Source organism: Gobio gobio, assembly GCF_949357685.1.
Source record: "Gobio gobio genome assembly, chromosome: 3".
Lineage (NCBI taxonomy): Eukaryota > Metazoa > Chordata > Actinopteri > Cypriniformes > Gobionidae > Gobio > Gobio gobio.
The window spans coordinates 49954766-49981430 of record NC_137099.1 but is presented as its reverse complement, the minus strand read 5'-3'; the positions used below and the strand labels follow the sequence as shown (position 1 = coordinate 49981430).

Sequence of the window (26665 nt, the reverse complement as noted above, 5' to 3'; positions counted from 1 at the left end):
AAACTCTGAATTTCATCAAAAACCAAAGCTTTCCTTATAATCATGCACTGAATGAACATCAGCAGACTTTAGCATATCCAAACGAAGAACATATTTCTAAATAAGAAATGTTTGAAGCTCTTTCGAACAGACAGCAAAAAGTAAAGCCAGAGAAACTTACTGAACTTACTGTCGTCTTGTCTTCAGATTTGTCTTAAAGAAAAGGATGAGGAGTGTTTAAACTTCAAGTCTTGGTGGGGCTTAAAAGTACAGGCCTCACCACTGAAGTCAACCCCGCCTAAAGAGACTATTTCAAGAGACACATAAAAGACTATGCATCTACCATATTTCCAACCATAGTGCATTCATAGCCACAAAATGGCATTTCGTTCAGCTGGTTGAAGAGAGTTTTTGCTTAAAATAAGCAAAATTATCTGCCAATGGGGTAAGTAAAATAATCTTGTCTTTCTTACCTCATTGGTAAATAATTTAGCTTTTTGCTTTTTTAAGCAAAAACTCATTTATACAGGATGTGCTGTATGTAAGAATGACGGCTAATGGTTGAAATGGGTACTGTAGCACAAATTCAAAATATTGTTTGCCCCGCCCACTCCTCCGAGGAGTTGATTTATCCACATTTTAATGTGATTTTTTAGATTTTTAGATGCCAAGGCTTTTTAGTTTGGGTAGAATCTGCGATATCTGACCCAGTTTGTTTGCTGGCTTCCATGGCAGCAATTTGCTGTGTTTTCCGCCAACTGGTAACCTGGCATGTCGAAATACTATTGGGTAAACTGGCAATGTGCGGTATCGCACAGACCAAAACAAAAACAGACATTCTGACACGGAATGCACTTTTCAAAGTAAAATAACTGGCTGTAGCATTGCTTTTCAAAGAAAAGAGTATGTGAACTCTGCATGTTTCCAAAGTATCTGCAAACATATTTTTACATTTTAGTACAGTCAAAAACATACAGCACCTTTAATTTTAATTTATTTCCCCAGAAAACAACACATAATATCTTGTCATTTTACTCATCTAGTAAATGCATCTTGATTTAAGAATTGTTTGATATTTGGATTGGACACCAGACAAAAATACTTTTTTTTTGCAGTGCAAATTTGTGATGCTGAGCAAGTAAGATTTTTAAGACTTTTGTCCAGACGTGAAATTAACGTGTGCTTAGGGGTTAAGTTAGAATTTTTAGAAGTGGCAGATCCCTAAAATCTGGTATTATTGTTGTGAAATAATCAAGGGTGCGCATTAAAAAATGCAATTACAAAAATATATAATTTAATAATTTAAACTAATTTGAAATGATTACATATTAAATTACTTAAAATAGATTAACTAACAATTAATACAAAATATAAAATCAAATGGCAATAAAAACATTTTGTAGTATTTCATTAATAAATCGAACTCTGAACCAATTGCCAAATATATAGAGACCACGTTTCAATGCCCAATATATCCCACCCAAATATCACATTATAAAGTAAAATGGGTTGAGAATACCGTTTCATATTATTGTATTTTCATGTTTACTCAAATACATTTACACAAACAAAATGTATTAGATTGACAGCCAAAAAAAAAGCTTTTCTTACTTTCTTACTCTTACTACCTATTTTTGTCTTGTTTCCAGTCCAAATATCTAGAAATTCTTAAATCAAGATGCATTTACTAGACAAGTAAAATGACATAAGATATTATGTCTTGTTTTCTGGGGAAAAAAACAAGCTAAAACAAGTTTTTTGCTTAAAACAAGCTAAATTATCTGCCAATGGGGTAATCTCAATTCAAACGGAAACAAGATAATTTTTCATACCCCATTGGAAGATAATTTTTCTTGTTTTAAGCAAAAAAAACTAATTAAAACTAAAAAACTCATTTAGATTTTGACTGGAAAAAAGACAAAAATACTAAGTAAGAAAGGCATTTTTTTGCAGTGTCATCAATTTATTTTTTGTGAGGTAGTGAGTTAAGTTCCAGATTATTTTATCTAAATTTAACCCTTCTGTATGCTATACATTTCCTGTAGCCTACTACAAGTTTCCAAAAAATTAATTGTTGAAACATGTGACATCAGATGCATATTTAGAAGCGTTCTTGAATTAAAAACCTATATAACTAGAGGCTATTGCGGGAATTTACATTGTCCCAAACAACAACACTGACCCAAACTAAGACCCACAAACTCAAAGGCTAACAAGTCCTCTAAATGCATTCTTATCTCAGCAACTTTGGCAATAGCTCTAGCTCTAGGTCTCAAGGGGTGAGCGTTTACTGCGCGTAACTGCAGCCGGGTCCACTGGTAATGGGATTCTGGAGAGGGATTTTCCCCCAGGAACTGATAATCTTGTAAATCATTAATTAAACAATATGTAGATCAAGGCAGAGAGAGCAAAAGATGAAAGGCAGCTTTCTGAACCTCCTCACTGAGCATTGTGATCAACAATGATCCAAAGAACATAAACCCATTTGAAACTCATTCTCTCACTGCTTCCTTTGCATTTTGTTATGGTCATTTCCAGTTTGCCGGTGCCACTGGTCACCCCTCTTCACCTCTTTCACCCCGATACCTATGTACAAAGCACATTCCAGCTTCCGGAAACGGATGCTGTACAGGAAGTGGAACTTGAGAGGACCATGTTTCCAGATGAAAGCGCAGATGAAAAAGTGTCAACTCAGCGTACACATCAAACTTTCAGCGTCACCAACTTTGGCAATCCGGAGCACCCTGAGACAATTAAAAAATGTGCTGCGACATTAGCATACGACCGCCCACTTTTACACATTAACAGTGCCTATTAGGTGTTTAGAAACCCACCTAAAAGGAAAAAGTATGACAGATTATGTTTTTTCTAAACACCAGAATTAACAAACTAAAAAGGGAAACGCACGATTGTGCGTCAACACATTGTGTTGGGTGTAGCACCTTCCACTCTGCCCCTCCAGAACAATCTGATATTTGGAAAGACTGAACTTTATTTTTATACGAAGCCCTGCACATGACATGCGGACATAGACAGTATATATATATATATATATATATCATCACCGCAAATTAAGTTTTTGTCTTGTTTTAGTTAAATCGTAGCCATGAATTAAGAATTCATTCCCTCGTTTTAGTGAATCATGGCCACATTGAACTAATTCGTTCCCTTGTTTTGATTTTACTAAAGCAATGAAACAAATTATTACAATGTGGTTACGATTTGAGGGAATAACTTATTATATCGTGTGCACAATTTACTTAAAATGAGGGAACAAATTTAAACGTGTTGACTTATTAATATGTCATGGGAACGAATTGTAAATTTGTGGTCATGATACACATTTTTTGGTCACAAAGAGTGACCTCTGACCCGACGCATGACGTATTGATGAACGCAGAAGCGCAGAGGATAGGGCGAAACAAAACACCGGTCACGAAGGTCATTCGAAATCTAAAACTGAGCTTAAATTTGTTGCCCAGCCCCATTTGTTTGAACCGTGAGAAGAGTCTATTCTCACCTAAGCTTACGCTACTCCAACATCCTACGTCGGGTCAGAGGTCACTCTTCGCGTATGACCGTTACCGGAAGCCAGCTATTATAGTATAGCTGTATGGATTACTTTTATGATGGAGGGATGTGCTTTTTAGGCTTCAGAATCGAAGGTACCATTCACTCCCATTATAAAGCTTGGAAGGGCCAGGATATTTTTAATATAACTCAGATTGTGTTTGGCTCAAAGAAGAAAGTCATATATACCTAGAATGGCTTGAGGGTGAGTAAATAGTGGGATAATTTTCATTTTTGGGTGAAAAGCAGAGAAGGTTTATTGTCCACTAATGAGGATGTTGGCAAATTTAGGAACTGTAACAAACCGATAATCTGAAAACAGTCGAATATCATCCACTGAATTTTGATTATTACCACTGGAAGTCAGACACTTAAACTGGAGCGAATAGTCAGCCGCCTCCGCACGATCTTATGTGTCTAGTCTACTGAATGTTGTAACTGGTGGTGTGTAGACAAAACTGTCAGAGAAGGAACATTTTACTGCTATTTTTCAGCTCCATTACACCTACGTGGCCTTTCAAACCCTCTCAACAATCTCATCCTTCATCATAGAGCCCTTTGAGAGAGCCAGACCCAGTGTCCCAGGCAATAAAGAGCTAAACAAAACATCATAAACAAACACATCATTAGTTCACGTAATTCAAGCTTCAGCTGTTGAACTACAGAAAACCATTAGAATGTATCAAACGCACTGGAAAATATGATACAATTCTGATAAAGTATCCCAGGAAACCCCTTGGCAGGATAATTTCTCCTTATGGGTGACGCCATCATTAGTTACCGTGAGAGAGAAAGCCATTTCCCATGAAGGCTGCTCTACGGTGGCAGGGCCTTCGCTTCCTGCCCACACATGTTGTCACCAGCAGCTCTGGCATCATTTGTTCTCTATGATGTAATCAAGCCGCACTGAAAGCAATAGCATTTGCTTCGCAACTGGCGGCAGGGAGACAGTAACTCTACAGAAAGGAGCAATGAGCTTTAGTGCGCCAAGATGTCATGTTGGACAAGGAACAAGCAAACAGGAGGGGAAATGAAAACGTGGAAATTAAAGACAGGCAGGATGCAGCGGGAGTCATTCATCAGAACATCAACGTATGTGAGCGCTGGTATAGCATGTGTGTGGGATATGGAGGGAGGGAGGGCTAGTTTAAAGGCATAGTTCACCCAAAAACCAAATATCTGGGTTCCTGAGGCACTTACAATGGATGTGAATTTGTTCATTCGTTTCAATAGTTTAGCCACAAGACGTAAATAATATGCATGTTAACATGACTGCTGCATATCTTTTCTGTGTACATTTTTTAAATAAATTCATATTTTTGATACATCAAGGATGCATTTAATTGATCAAAAGTGACAGTAACAAAAAATGTATCACGGTTTCCACATAATTATTATTGTTTTCAACATTAATAATAATAATAAAAGTTTCTTGAGAAGCAAATCAGCATATTAGAATGATTTCTGAAGGATCATGTGACACTGAAGACTCATCACAGGAATACATTGCATTTTAAAATATATTCAAATAGAAAACAGCTATTTTAAATGTATTTCACAACATTCCTGTTTTTACTGTATTTTTGATCAAATAAAACGTCTTTTAAAAAACATTTTGAAAAAAACAAGTAGTTTATATGCAACTTTACAACTTCATTGTCTTGACAACGTAACGCCTACATCCTTAAAACAACCATAAAAACCAAGAGAACAACTTACAGCTCAAATAACACACTTTAACAGAAGAATTAAGGCAAGTGCTTTAATAAAATCAAAGGTTCACGTGTCTGCTTTAAAATCCTCCGCAAATTGGCCCAATTTAATTCCATTGGAAGTTACCTCTCTCCTTGCTTTTTTACAGAAAATGAGAATTGTTGTGGTAATCAACATTCTGTATCCGAGTATTAACACCCAGTCTATTTGTGACACCAAACTAGTATACGACTTCAAAAAGACTTGGAAAAAAGTATGGACAACTTTTCTGGTTCTTTTATCAGCTTGGTCACTATATGATTCTGTTGAATGGAAAATAGCAGCATGAACATTCTTCAAAACCTCTCCTTTTCTGTTCCACTGAGAAAAGGAAGTCAAAAGGGTTTGGAATGACATGAGGTCAGTAAATGAGAGAATTTTCATTTTGAGAACTATGGCCTTAAAGTTTGTGGTGAAAATGTATTTCTTAATGTTGTTTATATGTATATGTGTTGTTTTTAATATGCTTTCAGACAAACTCATAAGTCAACAACCCTTAAAACTGCAGTGAACCAAAGACAGACTCAAAAACGTGATTTGAAATCGCTGGTGTTTCTTACGTCACAAACTACCTTGTAACCAATCATATCAACGTGTGGGCAGGCTTTAGCATATCATTACTATGCTGTGAAGCAGGGGAGTCTCAAGAGAAGCCATACCGGTATATTTTTCTGTTGATATGAATAATCAGGGAAACTTTAGCAATGTAGCGGGTGAATTATGTATATGATGTATATTATGATGTTATGATTAACTATATGCTTTTCTCCACTGACGCTCCACTGATGTTCAAAGCTTTTCTAATGATACTGATTTTTAGAAGGCAGACTGAGATGGCGAACGGAAACATGGTTTGTGTAACATTAGCAACACATTATTAGCTGTTTGATACGTATTCAAGCAAAAGGATAATCATATTAATTACCGTTTTGTGTCTGACGTTGTAAAGAGCGATACCATTGTGCAGCGTTTACTACAGTAACATGAGTAAAAGTTGACTGAGTGGGTCTCTGAGCTGGTTTGAGTGGGCGGGGACGGGGCTAATTTGCATATTCATGAATCCGTGTATACTAAATGACGCAAGGGTGTAGAGTTACATTCATGCTATTTTAAGGTATGAAGATTTTTTTTTCACAGGAAAAAAAAACATTTAAATGTCATTTTGGTGATCAAAGATTAGTTTTAAGGGATACAATTATTGACAACAAGGGGACTTTAAAGAAATATTTCACACAAAAATGATGATATATACTCAATCAGAGTTATATTAACTCTTTTGTGAGAAAACGCTTCCCCACCATTGATGAAATTTCTGTCATGACACATTCTGAAAGTACAGAATCTCCTGATCAAAACACAGACGAAGAAGAAGAAGCAGAAACAAGTGGTCTCATATGTAATCATATGAATAACACGATCTCCAACATTAAACATCATATAAATCAAAATTGCCTAATGTTACTGAATGAAATGTCGACCCAGGGCGAGCTATAGGACTGTGAAGCTTTGGGGGTGTTGATGGACTCCATCTACTTCATCTGTGTTTGATCATCGTTCTGAATCCGGATGTAGTCTTTGACAAAAACATGATTTTTCTCAGCTTTTTGCTGAAAATTAATAGCTTTTTAATGAAACTTACCCACATTTAAGTGTTGATAAAAAAGATTTTTTTCGTTTTTTTTTTTTTTTCTTTTGATATATGTTCAGATATTCATACAACAAAATATTCTGGCCATGAAACTTTTGTGAAAATGATTAAAAACGCTGGCGGTGGCTGGCAACTTTTTTTTCAAACGCTGGCGGGAAAGAGTTAAATAATATCCTGGCTCTTCCCAGCTTTGTAATGGCATTGAATATCGCCCGAGTTTTTGGAGCTTCAAAAAGTGCGTCCCTCCATCATAAAAGTAACCAATATGACTGCAGTGGGTTAATAAATGCCTTCTGAAGCAAAGCGATGGGTTTTTGTAAGAAAAACAAACATATTTAAAACTTTATAAACTATAATCACTGGCTTCCGGCAACGGCCGTACGAGCAATCACGAGAGAGTCGAGTCGTATGGGTTACTTTTATGATGGATGGATGCGCTTTTTGGAGCTTCAAAAACTCGAGCCCTATTCAATGCCATTGCAAAGGTGGCAAGAGACAGGATATTATTTAATATAACTCTGTGTTTGGCTGAAGGAAGGAATACACCTACGATGGCTTGAGGGTGAGTAAATGATGGGATAAATTTCAGTTTGGGATAAACTATTCCTTTATACCATATACAGTCAAACCAAAAAGATTTTTTACTAGTGGGTGCAGGACACTATAATTCATTTACGTGAGGATAGCAAAATAAACTGACATATTATACCCAAAAATTCTTCATACAGTGGACTACCAGTAAAATTGATAGAAATTTGGGACCCTTTGACCTGACCATGTTTTGCTAAAGTGTTTTTTCTTTAACTGCTAATGGGACCTTTTACACCAATGACTGAACAAAATGAAGCATTGCTTGGTAATTGGTTGACCTAAATTGGTATTATCTAATTGTGTACTAAAATTGAACAGCTGACTGGTTGATACCTTTCTATTAAAGTTATCTGACATTATCAAGAAGAATTTGTTCTGACACAGTTTAACTCTGAGTTCTTGTCATATTTAATTACCAGTTTCTAAACTATTGCGAATAAACTGTGATAATGTGAGAAAATGCTGAAGGTGTCTGAATACATTTTGGTTTGTCTATATAGAGAGAGAGAGAGAGAGCGAGAGAGAGAGAGAGAGAGAGAGAGAGAGAGAGAGAGAGAGAGTGAGAGAGATGAAGTTATGTAACAATCATGGCTTCAGTCCTTTTTTGTGCTGAATAAGTGTTTTAATAGCCATTATACAGGACAAACAATCACGATTCATGGGATGTTCTGCCATGAACGTCTTTTACTGGCCTATGACAGGGATTTAACAGATGGAAACAGCTAAGAAAATGTGTCACATACAAAAGCTGACAAGACAGCAGATTGTCTGGGGAGAGCCTCAAGGCGGCTCCGTGTAACGTTCACACACACAAACACATTTGAGACATGTGGGGCTCTGCTGGGAACCAGTGCTCACTAATGAAGTGAGTGTGTGAGAAAACATGTCTCACGCACACACGATTCTCACAGAGGCATAATAGAACCAATTCTGTCCACCTTCAGAGGAGTGTTTCAGCGCTCACTTCCTGTCTGGAAGCATGACATTTTCCATCGTATGATCCCCTATTTTTACTTAGTCCTACTTCAGATTCTCAGCTGACTAATGATGACAAACCTGCACTTCTTTTCCGAAGCGGTTGTGAGTACACTCTTTATCATCATACCAATGCATGTCCCAGATCAAAGTATAGGGCAGAAAGAACGTTGTCTTGTGCATGAAGGAAAAGCGTTTTTTGCACTTTGTCTAAATACAGCCAAGCTTCCATTCAAAGAGAGGAAGTCGGGCTGCTTCTGGGGATTAAAACAAGGGCATGTGGGTTCACATTTCCCCTCCTCCTTTTCGCTATCTCTCTCTCTAAAGGAAAGCATACCCAGCTGTTTGACAAACATTACTAATGAGACTGAACAACTGCCTTTCTTTTTTTTACTCTCTTTCCAGAGAATGCAGGAGCCTGCGGGATATAGAGCCGTGCATATTCCGAAGTCTCGCTCTCCCGGGAGAGAATGCAGTGAATCTATGGCAAAGCAAATGACTCCAGTGAGAGTTATGGGGGAGGACGTTGCACTAATGCTGATCTGAGAACAGCTCTGCAGCTATCAGTGGTTAGCAGATAGAGACAATGGGCAAAAGCTCTTCAAAACAAAAAGCCGCAACCGCTGATGAATGTCAAGGGTTGATTTGGATGTTAAAATGGGCGGTTGTTAAAGGTCCCATGGCATGGCATTTTTCTATTATTTTATAATGTTTCCTGAGCTGTACTTATATTGTTAGTATGACTTTTACATCATAAAATGTCATAATTTAGAAATAAAAGGCATTTTGTCTATACTGCTGTTTGCCCTGTGGCTGAATGCCCTGCTTCAAGAGGTGTGTCTGCTGTGAGACTTCAGTAAAAACACCCACTGTTGTGATTGGCTGACATCTTTGCATTTTATATGAGCGGAGGGGGCGTGGTTTATCGAGGCACGAGCAGGCACGAGTCTGCCAGGGAGACGGATGGACCTGAGTTCACTTCACATCAGTTCTCAGCATGTCTGAACTGTTTTAGTTACAGCATATACTTTAGGTTATTAGTCTATTTCTAGTCGGAGGGACTGTCACTCATGTCAGAAAGTTAGTAACTTTAGTAAATTATGGATCAGCGCTGACTGGAGACGCGAACCGTTTAGAACGATTCAGTCCGATTTGGTGAACTGATTCGGTTCACTAAAAAGAACTGGTTCAAAAGAAAGATCGTTCGCGAACCGGACATCACTAATGTATCAGAGACTGAGCTCAGCGATTGCTAACAAAGTTATTTATAGTAACTACTGAGTTATGAGAGCGCTGTCAGTCAGCGCGAGTTTATTGTGTTTGTATCTGAGAGTTCTGAATAAACAGTCACACCGAGTCCGTCTCTTCATCATTATTCTACCAACTTTGTAACACATGCAAAGTACCATTACAGCTGTCGAGATGAACGAGTTAAAAGTAAGTGTTGATAATAGCATTATTTTTAAAATAAAATAAAAGCGTCAGTGACGCGCGTTGAGTACACAGCGCAAACAAAGACACAACAGCAGTAATCGGATGTAATCCAGTTTATTGTGGGGCAAGGCTGGCTAGCCCGGATATGCTCAAGCTTACCCCCCTTCTGCTTAATCTCACGCCGCGTTTGGTGCCTCCGCTGTGGGCCAGATGCAGTACTGTGGGTCGGGGATGTTGAAGGCCGAGCTTCGGCGTGTGTGAGGTTTATCTCTGCTGATGTTGAGCAGAAACTCATGACTGTATGCACATTTTAGAACCGATAGACGCGACGAGGACGTACAAAAACACTGACTCACAAGATATAAAACACGAAAACACCGTTCTGTCTGGAGAGAGAGAAGCCGCATTGTGTGCACGAATAATAAATAATTAGCTACACATCAGAAATCACTGATCACAGATCAGAAGGAACTGAAAAAAGACTTCTGTTTTCATTTGTACATCCAAACACTGAGAAACTGCCAGCGTTCACTCGTTCACAAGCAATGATGCAATGATCTCTCGACGAGCGTTTGCATGGGCGTGCCAGATTCTCTGGGCGGAGGAAAGGGAGGAAACCGTGCCTGCTTGGACGTCAAACCAGGAGACTTCAGGATTGGCTAGTCTGGCCTGTCATTTTCTCAAAGGCAGAGAAAGACAGCCACAACTCGGTTTTACACCGATCAACATTTCTATCCACTTGGGGACAATATTCAGGCTAGGGGAACTCATATTAATGTTGAAAAACCTCATAAAATGAAAATTTCATGCCATGGGACCTTTAAGAATGACAGAACATTTGATTCACTTGCTACTGTTTAAATGGGTTTTGTCTGATTTACAAGTCAAACTCATAATTGTAGCATGAAAAATTGTGTGTAAAGTTGAACTGAAATGTTAATTTTTTTGGTAATTTTGGTGATGTTTTAGTTATCAAGTTTAAAATGTGGCATCTTAGGGTACATTTACACGACAACAATGTACTAAAAAACTGAAACGTTTTTCCCTTGCATTTTCCCGTGTACAGACGACAATGGCCCTGTCCCAAAGGGCACACTTCAAGTGCACTTTCGGTCTTGTGGACTTAACGGACACCCGCACGCAGCGGCCATTTTAAGTCCACGAGACCGCAGGGTGTCCCATTTGTCATTTTAGGTCTCAGAAGGGTGCTCACGAGCACCCCTTTGAGGTCGATATGCGCCCTCGATGTGCACTTCTGCCGAGCCCGCTCTAGTGTGGGTTACGGACTTCTTCCCGGCAGTCAAAGCGGCATTACGTTGTGAAAGTGCGGACTCAGAGCAAGGCCCTGTCCCAAATGGCACCCTAAGCCCGTCTTCCTCCAAGTCCGCACTTTCACGACGTAATGCCGCTTTGACTGTCGGGAAGAAGTCCGCTGCGTAGCTCGCACCAGTGCGGGCTCGGCAGAAGTGCGCATCGAGGGCGCATATCGACCCCATATCGCGAGCACCCTTCTGAGACCTAAAATGACAAGTGGAACACCCTACGGTCTCGTGGACTTAACGGACATGTGCATGCAGCGGCCATAGCAAGTCCACAAGACCGAAAGTGCACATGAAGTGTGCCATTTGGGACAGGGCCGAAGACCGTGAGGGTTTAGGGTGCCATTTGGGACAGGGCCAATGTTGTCAAAACGATCCCTGTTCACACGGATCCACGAAAATGACTATTAATGCCAGGCCAGTAGTTGGCGATGTCACTTTGTAAAGAAACACCACGTGCCATAGACTGAACACGTAATACACATGCGCATAACGTCTCCGTTTTCACAAATTCACGTTTTAATTGTTTACACAGGGACGATAACGGTATTGTTTTCAAAAACTTGCACTTTAAAAACCCGTTTTCAAAATCTTGCATTTTCAGACCCCAAAAAAACACAAAGTGTTCAGTTTTTAGTTGAAAATGGTGTTACACATGCATGTCAAACGCAAAAACAAATGCTCAAAATCTACTTATAAAATCAATTTGCATAGAAACTGCACTGTAATTAAACAGTTGAACTCTGGAATGGGGCATGGTTTTATATTACGTTAAACATGTACCAAATTCAGTTTATATAATTTATGTATAAGTCCGAAGCTAATCTATCATGGTCTAGCATATGCTTGCATCATAAATGTTTAAAACAAACCCTACAGTCCATCTTTTGCAGGAAATACATAATGGCTACTCCAGCCATATAAGGGCACTTCTTCAAGCCACTAAACCCCCAAATCCGTCATTCAAGTTGTGGCCTAAATTGTTTGAAAAGAAAGTTTTTTTTTTTCTTTTTCTTTTGAGAAAGTGTGACTAAAGTTCAATTAGGTGACGCCAGCTGATCAAAACACGCACGCCATTGATCAGTTCCTCTCATTAGTGAGATTCATAAATGTTATTCATAACATATAGTTTTGGAACATTTTATCAACATTTCTTGATGTTAATGCGAGTTATCAATCCTCAGCATTTTCTCAAAGAATGGTCAGATTAGCCTACCGTTATTGTCCTGCTCATTCAACTGCAAAGATGAGCTAAATTCATTCGAATGTTATACTAAAATGAGTATTATGGTGTATCTAAATCTAAAATAATTCATGTTTTAATTTAACGGCTTTGCCTTGTCTCTAAAATACATAAATAACAAGAAATGAAAATAATTCATTTGCCAAATGAAGTGAATATAATTGAGCAGTGAGTGCAAGTGTTCCTTCTGAGGTCATTCTTCTCTTTTATTTATTTATATGTTGTTTCTTTATCTCCGTAGCCCCCATTCGTCTATTCACTACCAGACTTTTTAGAGGACAAACTAGAATCGGCTCAAAACGTAAGCTATTCGTGTTTGTGGTGTTGCAGAAATGTTCTTTATCGTTATCCATATGCGTCTTTCTGTATGTCAGCATCAGGTTCGAGAAGGACGCAAGGTGAATAGGTAGCCAACTCACGTAATGTTTGGATGGATTCCTCCTCTTCTCCACATCCACCACTTTTACATCCAAAACTGTCCGAAACTGCATTGTGAAAACGGAGGCTTCAGAAGCAGTAGTGATCGGATAGCGACCGAGTAAATGGACAGTCACGAAGACGTTTGCACGAATGATATCGCTGTTCTTCTTCACAATGAAAGCGAACGATTTGTGCCCCCCGGCCCGGCAGTTTAACCAGTCCGCTTATTCCCCCTTGACGTAATGAGGATCGCGTAATAAATGAGGCAAAACTTATATCCGTCTGCAGGAAACGAACATGCTCGTATCCATTTCTCTCATAACGCAGAGCGGATTCTCGAACCGCCGCGTTCCAGCTCAATTCGAATCGGCACGCGTTCTACAGTGTCATTCTGCAATCCGGATCGGCGCGTCATGAAGGAACGAGCGCGTCTTCTTTGTGTGGACTACAGTAGTGTCGCTGAAGTCTGGGGGTTCTCCTCAAACGTGAGCGGCGCGCATCAGAAAGGCCGGGCGCATTCGCCGTGAAGTCCATTCGGCAGGAAGCGCGCGCACACACACTGGGATATTTGGGCAATGGGGCTGGGCTTCTTGACAAGGACTCTGTTGCAGTTTAAGAGCCTCTACAGGGGGGGAAACGAGTGTTGTGTTGATATCATTGTCTCCCTTCGTAAAAGAGACAATGGCTGGGTTTTACAGAGCATGCATTGTTTGTTTGATTCAATTTGTTTAAAGGCCAATTGTGAGGGAAATATTGTAATTGGGTACCTCCAACACAACCATGTCATTTGATAAACGTTTAATTATGAATGCAGAACGTCTATAAATGCAAGAACAACTACAACAAAACCATAAGGTCTGTTGCGTATCTATTCTATAATCTAAGAATATCAAGGACAGTGCGAGACGTGATTTCCGTTACTCACACACTGCCACTGAGCATAAATAGACCTGAACGCGCACAGATACAGATGTGCTCACGGACAGTGACGTATCCATTTGCTCACAGTGACCTCCTATGGCCATTGAGTGTAACTACAGTTTTAAACGACCCATTTGTATCCAAAATGAAAAATCGGGCATCACTTACTCACCCCTAATTATCATATTGTCCCAAACCTGTATGACTCACTTCCTTAGAACACATTTTTTTTATTTTGAAGAATATCCAGGACTCTCTTTTCTATATAATTAAAGGAGGGATCTCATGCTGTTTCATGCATTCTATTTACACTGTTAAAGAGTTGGATTCACATGCTACACGTGGACAAATTAAAGGGGTGGTAAAACACATTCTTTCGAAGGCTTGATTGTGTTTGTGGGGTGCACTGTAACGTGTTCATGCTGCGTTTTTAAAAAATTGCATTATTTTTCATATATTTTACCTTTATTCTACACTGCTCTGTGCCTCCTTGTAAAAACGGTCTGATGGTTTCCGGGTTCTATGAAGCCAGTCCCTCAAAAATACGCAATGGGCTCAGATTGGTTAGCTGGCCCAGTGTGTTGTGATTCGCTAACCGCCTAGTGCACGTTTGTCGGAAACGTCACGCCCCTTACCTTTACCGGTAGATTGTGCTTTGGGTAGTATTAGAAACAATGGCGTCAATAAAACCATACCAATCTGAGCCCGAATCGGACCCAGACAATTTTAGTGAAGATGATCGAGCAGAACCTGTTCAGTCCTCAAGAGTAAAGTGATCGCTATTGAATGGCACTGTTACTTTTGTATTTTTAGAATGATTATAGCCAAATATCTGTCGCAAGAACTATTAACCCAAAACTAACACTAAACATTGGCTTTACTAGTAGCCAAATCACACACAGAACCATGTTTAGCATGCATGTAGATAAAAAATACATAAAAGCTCTAATCAAAGAATAATTTACACTAATGCCAAGTTCGCTGTTGAGATTTAAAAAAAAGTTTGTAACGTTAGGTGTTTGTCGGATAACGTTAAGTATGAATGGGCATTTAACAAACTGGTTTGCAGAGCCAAACAGCGTTGTCATCTGTTTACTTCCTTGCTACAACCCACAATTAACAATACGAACTATTGAAGGAAAACACATCGACGAAAAATAAATCATACTTACAGGTTGTGGCCTGTAAACAGCTTCTGTTTTTAAATCCATCTTTCAGGACAAGCCGTTGTGCGAATCCTTCATTGAACTCGCAAAGATTGTGGAAGCTTTCCTCCGTGAAATGTGCAGCGGGAGCCGCGCGCGCCCGTTGTGCATTCACACACTGGCAGTGTTTGTCTCGCGCAGCTGAACCGCGGCTCGTGAATTGCAAATACAGACGAATATTGTCCATTATGTCACATTCTGGTCTTCTCCTCCGACCCCTGTCTGTCTCGTGCTTTGATTTATGATGGGCAGCATATATCTGCTGCAAATGCGACCGTGTTCCCCTCTGTCTCAAACACACATGCATATAACATGTTGTATGTTAAGCGCACTGCAACGCACCCCCGTCCCTAGGAAGGCTGAATAAAGTGGACCTGCAATCCGGATGAAAATAACAGAGTTTCGTCGGCATTGCGGCAACAACACTCCAGCCTATATATAACTATACCACAACGCTTCCCCGCGGCGATACAAAATGGCCTCACCCTCCCTTATTTAATATTCTCGGAGGAAGGGTTTATGTAAATATTGGGGCTGGTGATGTCAGCAACCCTGGAAGAATGTCTGTAGTCGCCTACTGGCCGTTTGCTGTAGTCCTTAGAAATTGATTTAAATATATTTAAATATCTCCCTTTGCTTTAAACTTTGAACGTTGTAACATTGCAGATGTTGTTTATGCTCAAACAGCAACATTACAAACTAGCTAAAGTTAGAAAAGTGAAATCGTGGTTTACCACCCCTTTAAAATACGAGTTGGGCGTATGACGGAGTGCTTCTGTGCCAAATACACTCCTTCAGGATTCAAACAAGTTTCGGAAAGTTTTTCTCAAACATGGCCCTTTATGACGTCATAAAGGGCGGAATTTCTTGTATAAGCACTTCTGCCGGATAAGCGCATGTGCACATCAGCCAGAGCGAGAGCAAGAGTGTGACCCTCAACGAGCTTAGTTCGGGTTACAGAAGCCGTCGACAGCGCTGTCATTTTGTGAAATCACCAATGTCACTAAAGAAGTGTGTTTTTGGTTGTGAGGGAAAGACAACCTTGTTCAGCTTCCCAAATAACACAGCGTTAAGGAAACAATGGATGCAGTTTGTTTTCCCAGAGCAGCAATGGAGTTGTGCAAATGTCTGTTTTGTTGGCAATCGGCGTGCAAGTGCATATAATGCAAACAACATGAATGTATAGTGAATCAAAAGTTATCCAGGGATAATGCCATTATGTATTGTATGTGTGTGTGTGTGCGCGCGCTCATGACTCTTTAGCTCCACCCACTGCACGCTCCCACAAGCTTGTGTTTTCAGAAAGAATCGGCACAGGGTATCTGTCTTTTATAAATCTGATAAAACTAAAGACTCTTCTGAGATATGAAGGTTGCAATACTACTCTATAGGTACTCAAGATTAACATAAGATTGGCCGCAAATGTGTGTGTTAAGGTGAATGGGAACTAGATGCCAGAACATAAAGGTTAAACAGTAAAAAAAGATCTCAAATGTTTATTTTTAGCCTATTAAAGAGGTGATTTCTGTATTAAGAACAATGCTGAAGTAAATATATCTGTATATGTTTCTTATGCTGAACCATAAAAAGGAGCAGGTAAGCAAACAAAGAGCCATTAGATAACTTTAAGGGTTTACATTTAAAAAAAAAAACGTTTCTGCAACCTTTAACATTCTGTCTTCATGATTGCTTTGAACACTTTGCTCATATTTTTATGAGATTATTTTTCAAAAAAATTAACCTACAAAACAGTGTAGTGGGCTTCTGTTGTGCTTATTATGTCACTATTGCACTCTAAGAATGTCAGAGCAACTTCCAGCACCTCTCGACTCAGATTTTGGCTGTAGCGCTGCCTCACGCTGGACAAAATATGCAGGACATGGCATCCTTTCTCAGCATCTGCAAAAAACACAACACATGAGGTTATATTTTGAAATAATGGCCACCTGCCTTTATATTATCCCACTCATTACATTGTTAATTATAAATAGAATAATAATAATATAAATATGTATAATAAATGGATACTGATTCAAATTGAAAAGCTTATGTAAAATGAAAGACATTGACTGGGACAACCATCAATTATATAATTCTTTTGTATGATGTGCATAGAACATGACCTGAAAATGCAGTGCCTAACCAATCAAAATCAAGTATTGAGTGTAATGATATTATATGCATACACAACTATTATGCAAAAAAAAAAACTCACATTTTTCCCGTTTGGTATCCTCTCGTAAAACGTCCTTGATCGCTGTGTGAAGATCTTTGTCTTGTTCTGTTACCTAAAGCAGCCAAAGTAATGAAAATATAATTATGCTTTAAAGTAGTTTTAGAAGTTATATTTCAGATATGGTTTAACCACACAAAGTGCCCCCATTATGCCATTTCTGTCAGGACCACTATCGTCAAAGATGATTGATTGACTATTAGCATATAGTTTGGATTGCCGGTATGGTTCTGTTCTGGGCAAGAACTCCCTGCGCATCCATGCAGCCTAGCATGGATAAGAGCAGGGAGGGCAGCAATCACCCCCCTTAGGGTAAACAAAACAGAACCAACATAATGTATTGCAGATATCATTAATGTTGATATTACATGTACAAAGTGATTCAGGAATTTAGTCTGATTCAAGGGGAATCAGAATACCAAATCCTAACTGACAAGAGGAGGAGCTGGGGGTGGAGGAGGGTAATTAGCTCCGGAGAAACACGATAGCTGCTGATAATAATGAAGGAGCTTATATACAGTATGCATGCGGTGATAGACGTCACATTCCTATAGGTAGACGTGATCAGCTGACAGTCAGCTGATGCAAGTTTGACTAACGTGACCTGCCAGAACTGATGCTACACGCTTGATTTTTAGACAATAGGACAATATGCATCCAAGTAGTGCTGCATGATTAATCAAAATCAAACCGCAATCGCGATTTGGGTTATGTGCGATTATGAAAGCGCAAAGTCTGCGATTTTAATGAAATAAATAAATGCCCAGTGTGTCCGTGAAGAGAGGCTCGGTGATCAGTTGTAAACGCTGCTCCGTCTGAAATAGGGTGACCAGACGTCCCCGTTTTCCGGGGACAGTCCCAGTTTTTGGTGTTCTGTCACCGACTGGAGCTGTCCCCGGAAATGTCCCCGTTTTACAGCTCGTTCAAAACCTGCTTATCCACCTGTTTCCGGGGGGCGCCACTGTAAATAAGAACGTGGGTACAACTTCCGGTGAGGCGGCGGAAGTAGTATTCCAGTGGTATTTTGTGTGCTAGTTTGTGGAGATGCTAGTGTTTTTCGGATCATTGGCAAGGTTTCAAAATGATAATTTTTACTTTTTTTTTTATCAGATGGTGCCACAAGGGTTAAGTGAAGGTTACTGTGAAGCAACATTTGCAGAATGACACACACTAAACATTTAATTTAGTACATTTATTAGTTAATTAAATACACAATACAATAAACAATAAAATTTTCGTGTCCTTAATTCTCCTTCCTTACTTTACTGACCTTCCACCAAAGTGCTGCTGCATGACTACAACAGCGTCCTGGCCCTAATTCATGAACAACGCGCTGTCTGTACTTCACCTGTCACTGATGCTAGCACACATGCCATGTGTTGTGTAGGCTCAGGCTCAGCTCAATGTCCGCTTTTAGATCGTTTCCGATATTTCGACAGATACTGATAGACCTCTGAGCTTTTCAAATTGATCATTGACTTACCATCACAGGCTACTGAATCTAGAAAATAGCTTAAAAAAAGTAATGTATACAGTATTTTATTCATCATATCATATTTATGTTTATTTTTGTAATGTGTTTTTGTTAAGTCATGTTTTAATATTGTTTTGAACAGCTTGTGATTTACAGTGGTTACTATATGAACTGTTTTCATTGTTTGATTGTTTTGTGAATTGCATTAAAACCAGACCAAAAATCGTAATAATCAAACTAAATCATAATAATTGTTAATGTTAATAATAACCATAATTTAGGTAAACCATCATTTTTTAGTTTTCTGTCAAATATAAATATTATTATACTGTTATATTAATTCTTAAATGCTCTATTTAAATGTTTTAACAATGAATGTTATTGTAATAGTAATATTTCTTATTTTTATTTAGCAATAATAATAATTATAATAATTACTATTAGTCATTAATATTATATACACACTTTTTTTAATAATAATCGCATTTTAAATCGCAATCGCAATTTTATCCAGAATAATCGCAATTAGATATTTTCCCCAAATCGTGCAGCCCTACATCCAAGGTTAAAATAAAAAAAATCAATAAATTAGAAAAAAAACTTACATTTTCTCATAATATACTTTGCAGCATCACCTCTCTTCTTACAGTGTCTAAAACCGTTCGATAAATGATCTGGTCTCTTTAAACTCCTCCTTTCTGAGAGCCTACTCTGCTCTGATTGGTCAGATGAGCCAGTCTGTTGTGATTGGTCTATCGCTTACAACATGTGTCGGAAACAAAACTCCCATTACCATATCTGAATTACAGCTCCGGAGGCTTCATCGGTGCTTGTATACACAGTGATACGAACAGTAATCGTATCTGTTTTGTCTCATCAATTCGAGCCCGCATCCTTTGGAAGTGCATACAAAGTGGATTTGCTTTCGTAGAGCAGAAAACAGCGTCTTCTCAACATGTCGACAACACAAAGTAAACTCCACCAGCTTCTAATAGAGCTACAGTGTTCGCGGGCGAGTCAAAGTAAACGTTCGCAGGCAGCCAATGAAGATCATAGGCTGGCATTATGCACATTTGTTACAAACCTATGTTAGAAGTGCGATTGGAATTACTGATGACTCGTTTCAGGCAGTTCAGAATCGCTTCTTTCTTTTTGAAACATTGCAGAGTGTATTAAAGGCTCATTCAGTTGGGACTTTTATTATGACACTGAAGTTGCAGTAATATTCCACCAGTGAACAGCATCGTTAGTTGAGTTGCCGCTGTCTGCTGTGTGTGTGTGATCGGTGTGAGCTGTCAGCTGTTGAAGAGGTTCATTCCTGTTCGTTCATGGCGATTTCTGCTGATGTCACATCAGGATGTTAGTTACTGATCTCAAAACTATGTACATCATTGAATATTCATCTGTGGTCCATCTATCTACCTCCAATACACAGTGTTAAGCTGATCACCTGTCTCCTCATTATTGGTGCTCTGACCGGCACCCAGGGGGGTTTACACATCCATTAGCCAATCAGAACCTTACAGTCCAAAACCTCTCCAACACAGAGCTTTTACATTCAAAAACAGCTATATTACACACTGCATGAACGGTAATATCTGAAAAAGCATAATAGGGGCACTTTTAATATAATTCTCTTTTAAAACCCTAGTGGTACAAACCCTATTTATACCTATAATATGTAGAAAGTATGTGTAGGAAGCGGAAATTAGACATTATCCCTTTTATTTTGTTAAGCGTCTCCTGAGGTAACATTAACCACTGCTGCTCTCTCTCTCTCTCTATCATGATGTCATACTAGCTAAGAGGTGTCTGTATGTGTGTGTGCACTTACATTGTAGACTTCATCCTGGGTCCGCATTTTGCGAAATATTTGCCCCTCGTCCTGGAGGACGCTCAGGGTCTCTTTCAGCAGTTTTCGAATTTGCGTAGCAAATGACGTTCTGGGCTGATCTGACTCCTTCAGACAAAAAACAAATGAATGATGAGTCATCAAAACAATGAATCACATTTCTGTGGTGCACCATTCAAAATGACCATTTCGGCTCCTTTTAACAGATAAAGAGTGTACGTTCTCCTTTGATTACTAACGGAGATATCGACAGGCTTCTCATTAGCATACTTCTCTCATCACCATATGCTGCTGTCCTTGAATTTCTAGACTAGCAGTATCTCATAATAAAAGTGTTACAGATTATCACTCCCTGCTGCCATCAAACAGCACAACACATCCTCCCTGCCGTGCCCACAAGTTATTCCTGGCTCTTATATGCTATTATAATCCAGCCAAGAGTAGTGACATTGAACAAGGACAGTTTACTTTGGTAGATCTGTGCCTTCTTCTTTTGCTTGTATATTGCTTATACTCTATAAGATATTTATATAGTGGCATTGTTTTCAGCTTTATTTGGACAGAACAGTGAAGAAGAGACAGGAAACAAAGTCTCGTTCCATCCATCTATCTAGGAAAACAAAGTCTGCATCCATCCATCCATCCATCCATCTAGAAAAACAAAGTCTCGATCCATTCATCCATCCATCCAGAGAGTATAATGGAGGTCAAGGTCAGGCTCAGTACCTGTTCTGCAGAAGAACTTGGGATCAGTGGATGTAAGAGGAACTCGACATCATAAGGACGAAACCTGGCCACCTCTTTCTCTAAGAGGAACTCCTTAAGGATGAGAACTGACCGAGACAGCAAATAGTGGAAATGTGAGGAACCACCTGCTCTGTAAATAAAATTCAAGAGCACAGAAATTAATGTTTGATCTGTTTCATATTTAAAATATATTTAACATTTGAGGTCTGAATCAAGACATTCAACTTCTGTTGCTTTTGATTCCAGGAATTTTTATTTTATATTATGATTAGTGTTGTCAATCGATAAAAAAAAAAAAAGTAGATTAATCACACATTTTTTTGTGATTAATCATGATTAAAACACTTAAGTTTTTATATGTTTTCAATATATTTTATAACTTGCCCAGTATAAATGTGCCCAGTATAAAACACAGAGAGTTGATTGACAGCTTTTAGGTGCGCTATTGGCAACGCCACCCTCTGGTTACATGAATGTGTCACCACCACATCAGCACCGAAACCATGTTTTGTTTTTTTTTTTTTTTGTTTTTTACGACAACCTATTCCATATTCTATCATTAAATCAACTAATCGAATATTCGAAAATCGTGACTCATCCCTAATATTTACCTGTCTAACAGGTAGGAAATATACAGAAATTGAATAAAGTTATCAAACAGTCTCCACTGCATAAATTATAAATTAAATATAGATTAATTCTTATTAAAGCAATACAAGTTCTTTAGTCAAGAGCAGAGAGTAATTTTCTCTGTTACCTTTGTTCTTTGATTAACACTAATGAGAGCATCACATCAACTGGTTTATTAGGCTGCTGTCACTTTAAGATCTGCCTCTGCTGCACATGATGCAGATCTCACAAGAGTCTCATTTTCTCACAATTCTTTACATTCATTTAAGACGTTATTTAACTCATTTAAGACTGCTCTTATGAGGATGCTCAACAAAACAGGCATTTATATATATTATATATACAGTATATATATATACCAGAGTCCTGCACGGGTGCGGTGCCGGGTACCCGACGGGTGACCCGCGAATATTGATGAAACGGGTGAAAAACAACCTACTGTGTCGGATACGGGTGCGAGTGCGGGTCAGGTCGGACAAGGGAGAACACGGGTCTAAACACAGGTTTTAAACAGTCACGTGCAAATGTGCAAAATATAGGCCTATATATAAAAATATATGCATGTATGTATGTATATTGTAGATGTGTTCCTAAAAATATGCATATACAGAAATATGCCTTGCCTGTATTTCAAGTTGACAAAATAATTTCAAATCCATTTACATGTAAAATGTAAATGGCCCTCCCAGAAGTATCACAACCACGCGCACGTGCAGGCATTTTCTGCCTGCACCAGTCGTCAAGATGGATTATGAGGAGTTGAAGAAAAGATAGCCGCAAATGTGGAACTTCATCGCTGAGGAAGCACGCAGATAACTGTGGTAACAAAACCAAGCACAAGTCTTAGTAGCCTACATTAAGCCACGTTAAGCGTTTTCTTATAATGATTTTCTATGGGAGCAAAACGCTTAACGTGTAATGAAACGCGTTGCGTTCATATTCTGGGCTCATCTGATTTTTTGTACATAGTATATGTTATTAGTATTATGTTTAGCCTACTGAGTTTGGTCTCTTGATAACAGTGTCTTACATTAAGCCACGTTAAGCGTTTTTCACGTTAAGCATTTTAGAATGTCCCGGCTGAAGTTGTCCTTGTGTTAATGGTCGTGTAATAACTTCTGTATAATGGCAATAAACATTTTTGTAAGTGTGTCTATAATGTGATATGCTAAACTGATTTTATTGTGGGTGCGGGTCAGGTGTCGGTTCTATTTTAAGCGGGTCGGGTCGGGTGCGGATTTTATTTAGTACTGTTGTCGGAAAACGGGTCGGATGCAGTTTTAAGCACTGCGGGTACGGCCGGGTGCTGGTTTACAAAATCGGACCCGTGCAGGACTCTGATATAGACCCATGCAAAAAAGGGTTGCATGCATTTTTTCCCTGTAACACAATTAGGTGAATGTCACTGCAGGTGTAAAATGTAAATGATGTCATGTAAAATAACAGATGTAAATGAGACCTCCATCATTGTGTGTGACTCACTCTGTGCCGCCCAGGTCATCACTCGGCATCTGGAACGGCTGATCATAGCACTTTCTGTACAGCTGGGGCATATCCAGCATATGTGAGATCTGCACTGCCATCACAGGGTCACTGACTTTATCTATACACATGCACACACACACACGCGCATTACACGCGCACACACACGCACAACCATGATAACCATGAATACATGTGTTCTGCAAACAAGCTCTCTCTAACTGATTTAACAGAAATATTATGCGTCATCTAAATCCCCCAACATTTCACTCACAGAAGGAGGTGGCCTTGATCTCCCTCGCATCCCTGGAGGTTTTGACAGTCCCTCGTACCCTCAGCAGGTCTCCGATCTCCAGCACGGTGCTCTGCCTTTCAGCCTCCTTCAGTCGCTTGAGTTCATCTTCAATGTTAAAGCCTCTGGAGGATCCGCTAGGATCTCTGCCTATTGACATTAGCACTGGATTAATATTCATTACGCATCAGATTTTCTACAACATGTACAGCTGGTTTGCTTACAATTTTAAAAAGACTGTACTCAGAAAAATACATTTTTGTGATGAAATTTTTACAGCAGTGAAAAATGTATTTTCACTATTGGAATTTTAATTTTTACTAGGCTTTTAGATCACAAATGTAATATTCTTTGATACACTACTGTTCAAAAGTATGGGGTCATAAATGTTTTTAAAATACATTTTATTCAAGAAGAATGCAATTGATAAAAAATTACCATAACATGCTTTCCTTTTAAACGTCCTATTCAGGGCTCGACATTAACGCTTGCCCGGGACAAGTGGATTTTTTGAAGGGGCAAGTTAAAGAGAATTTTACTTGCCCGACCATACAAGTATCCTGATTAAAATGTCAATAACAAAAAATAAGTAGGGAGTCACCAAAACGTGAGAATGATTCTGCATTAATTTAGTGTAAGTGGTGATTGATAGTGAATAATAATATAATATATAATGTACAGACGGTAACGAGGTTGCGCAGTTGAGGCTCGCGCCACCTCATGAGGAGAAATTGCAACAAATGAGCGCAGCTTGTACAAAGAAACTCAGTTAACTTACTGCGGTAAAATGTGGAGCTTTTATATTTTTAACATATTATACAGTTAAGCTAGCCTGACGTCGTCATATTCAGATTCTAGTCAGAATATGAGTCTGATACTGCTCCATTGGGCTGTGATTATGAGGCGTGTTTCAACTGAACCAGGAAAGAAAACGCCTCTGCCCTCAAATGGATAGACCCACAACCAATCAAAAAGTATTTATTTTACATTATATTAATATTTCACATTTTATATTGTAATAATATCTCACAACATTACTATTTTTACTGTATTTTTGATCAAATAAATTATTTGGTAAGCATAAGAGACTGCTTTTAAAACCTAAAAAAAATCTTAATTTGTGAACAGTACTGTAGATTCAAAACATATATTACTGTAATTGTACTGAATTGATGTGAAATGTTGTAATGCAGTGGTACAGACAGTTTTTGTAACTTACATTTAGTCGGTTCTCCTTGATCCCTCCATTTCTCATCTTTCCAACAAAGACAATTTATGACACCAGTACTATCATCCACTGTGTTAAAGGAGAACAGACAAGCAATAGTAAGACCATGTGTGACATGTGCCCATTTTTGAGGGACAGTACTGGCTTACTTGGTTCCCAAGATAAGACACGACCATAAAGGAACCAAGAACATTTGCAACAGAACTGGCTATGCATTTGGGTTGTGTAGAAAATCTTTATGGTAAAATTTGATTATTGTTTATTTTTTGCTAAATACAGCTGAATAAAATGCTCAAATAAAATAAAGTGCATGTTTACATGACATTAAAAAGGTAGAAATGATGCATAAATAATGTTTTTTCCAAACCTCCATAACAGTAGAAATCTTCTCTCTCCCGCTTGTAAACAACTGTCCCCAGCACATCCACCTGGAAGAGTGGGTGAGTCTTGTAGAAATAAACTCCTACAAGACATCATGTGTCAAAAATGTGGGAGCTTTGTTTTATTTTTAAGTACAGGTCATGGTTACCTATGCATTATGTATTTTCAAAACAGCATCTAACAAAAAACAAGTAGCTGACAAAAATCCTAAAGTAAACACTTATGCAAAACAAATACAACAATAAATGCGGTATAAAAGTGCTTTGGTATTTTGTGATTATTAATATTATTAGTAATATTCCTGTGTAGTTAAAGATACATTCAATAAGCAGAATCAAAGGGACCAATGGTTAGCTTTGTTTAACGTTACCAGGCACTTGTCTGGACTCTTTCATCTGTAGGATGTCAGTAATGTAGAGTCTGGAGTAGGCGGAGAACACGGGGTCCAGACCCCACAGCATAGACGGCGGCTCTTCAGCATCAGCACCTCCGGGATTCACCGCCATCATACATCGCAGACAACACAAAGTTAAGCACCGAACGCCAAACTACCGCGAAACATAAACACGACGGGCAATCTCCGTGCTTTTGAAATGAGTTTGGTTAAAATTAACTTGTTTTACTTTATGAGAAACGCTGTTGTCAGTTCAACCCACGGTGTCATGTTTGTGTTTTTCCGCTCATTGCGCAGTTGACTCACTGCGCACATAGGGAGGAACTACGCTTGGCTCATGAATATTAATTAGCTTACGTGACTGGACTGGACGCTCAAGGAAGATTAACCATAGACTGTAAAAAAAGAGATTAACAAGCAAACTTGTCACAAGTTTCCGTAATTTATCAGAGCCATCCTCTAAGAAAGCGTAAAAAATACTTATAAACAAATACGTATATGATTTAAAGAGACATTTAAGGCAAAAGAGTTTAATTATAATAGTATACATTATTTTAGATGACGCGAGTCGCCATCATAGAGTAGCCACTAGCCTTGCCCATCAAACTCAAATTTCCATGAGCAGGTTCTTTTGGCTTGGCAGTTGGCACTTCATTTACAAACATAATTTTAGTCCCCACAGGTATTTTATTTGGAATAACCCTGACATCCGATTTAAAAATAAAACACTTTTTTTCTGATTGGTTTAATAATAATATTGTTTTGGTTTCTCAACTTGTAAACTCTAATGGTCATCTATTTTCTTATTCTGAATTCCTAACTAAATATTGTATTCCTGTTACCCCTCGAGATTTTGCCATAGTGATGGATGCCATCCCCAGTGGAGCGATTGCTC

At 38.7% G+C, this 26665-nt stretch overlaps 2 protein-coding genes across 7 annotated transcripts in view; both read right to left on the bottom strand.

The window, feature by feature from the left end:
* sh3pxd2aa (SH3 and PX domains 2Aa) overlaps window positions 1–13497 on the bottom strand; it is a 147337-nt gene extending 133840 nt beyond the window's left edge. For all 5 annotated transcript variants that reach the window (XM_079812994.1, XM_079812995.1, XM_079812996.1 and 2 more), the window contains exon 1: window positions 12931–13497. In XM_079812994.1, coding sequence (XP_079669120.1) covers window positions 12931–13002 — 72 coding nt within the window. In that variant the 5' untranslated portion in view covers window positions 13003–13497. The remainder of the gene's footprint in view (window positions 1–12930) is intronic.
* Window positions 13498–16537: 3040 nt separating this feature from the next.
* On the bottom strand, window positions 16538–26074 carry stn1 (STN1 subunit of CST complex). Of its 2 annotated transcripts, XM_079812078.1 has the most exons (9): window positions 25747–26074; window positions 25363–25458; window positions 24987–25064; window positions 23750–23917; window positions 23476–23596; window positions 21343–21493; window positions 20599–20724; window positions 17273–17345; window positions 16538–16956 (listed from the first exon to the last, which is right to left on the bottom strand). In XM_079812078.1, exons 1-9 carry the CDS (start codon window positions 25883–25885, stop codon window positions 16799–16801), a joined length of 1110 nt encoding a protein of 369 aa, XP_079668204.1. In that variant the 5' UTR covers window positions 25886–26074; the 3' UTR covers window positions 16538–16798. The 2 variants fall into 2 exon arrangements, with proteins under 2 accessions (XP_079668204.1, XP_079668205.1); XM_079812079.1 differs by lacking the exons at window positions 16538–16956; window positions 17273–17345 and adding an exon at window positions 19994–20102 and having other exon boundaries at window positions 25747–26018.
* Between the last annotated feature and the right edge of the window lie 591 nt (window positions 26075–26665).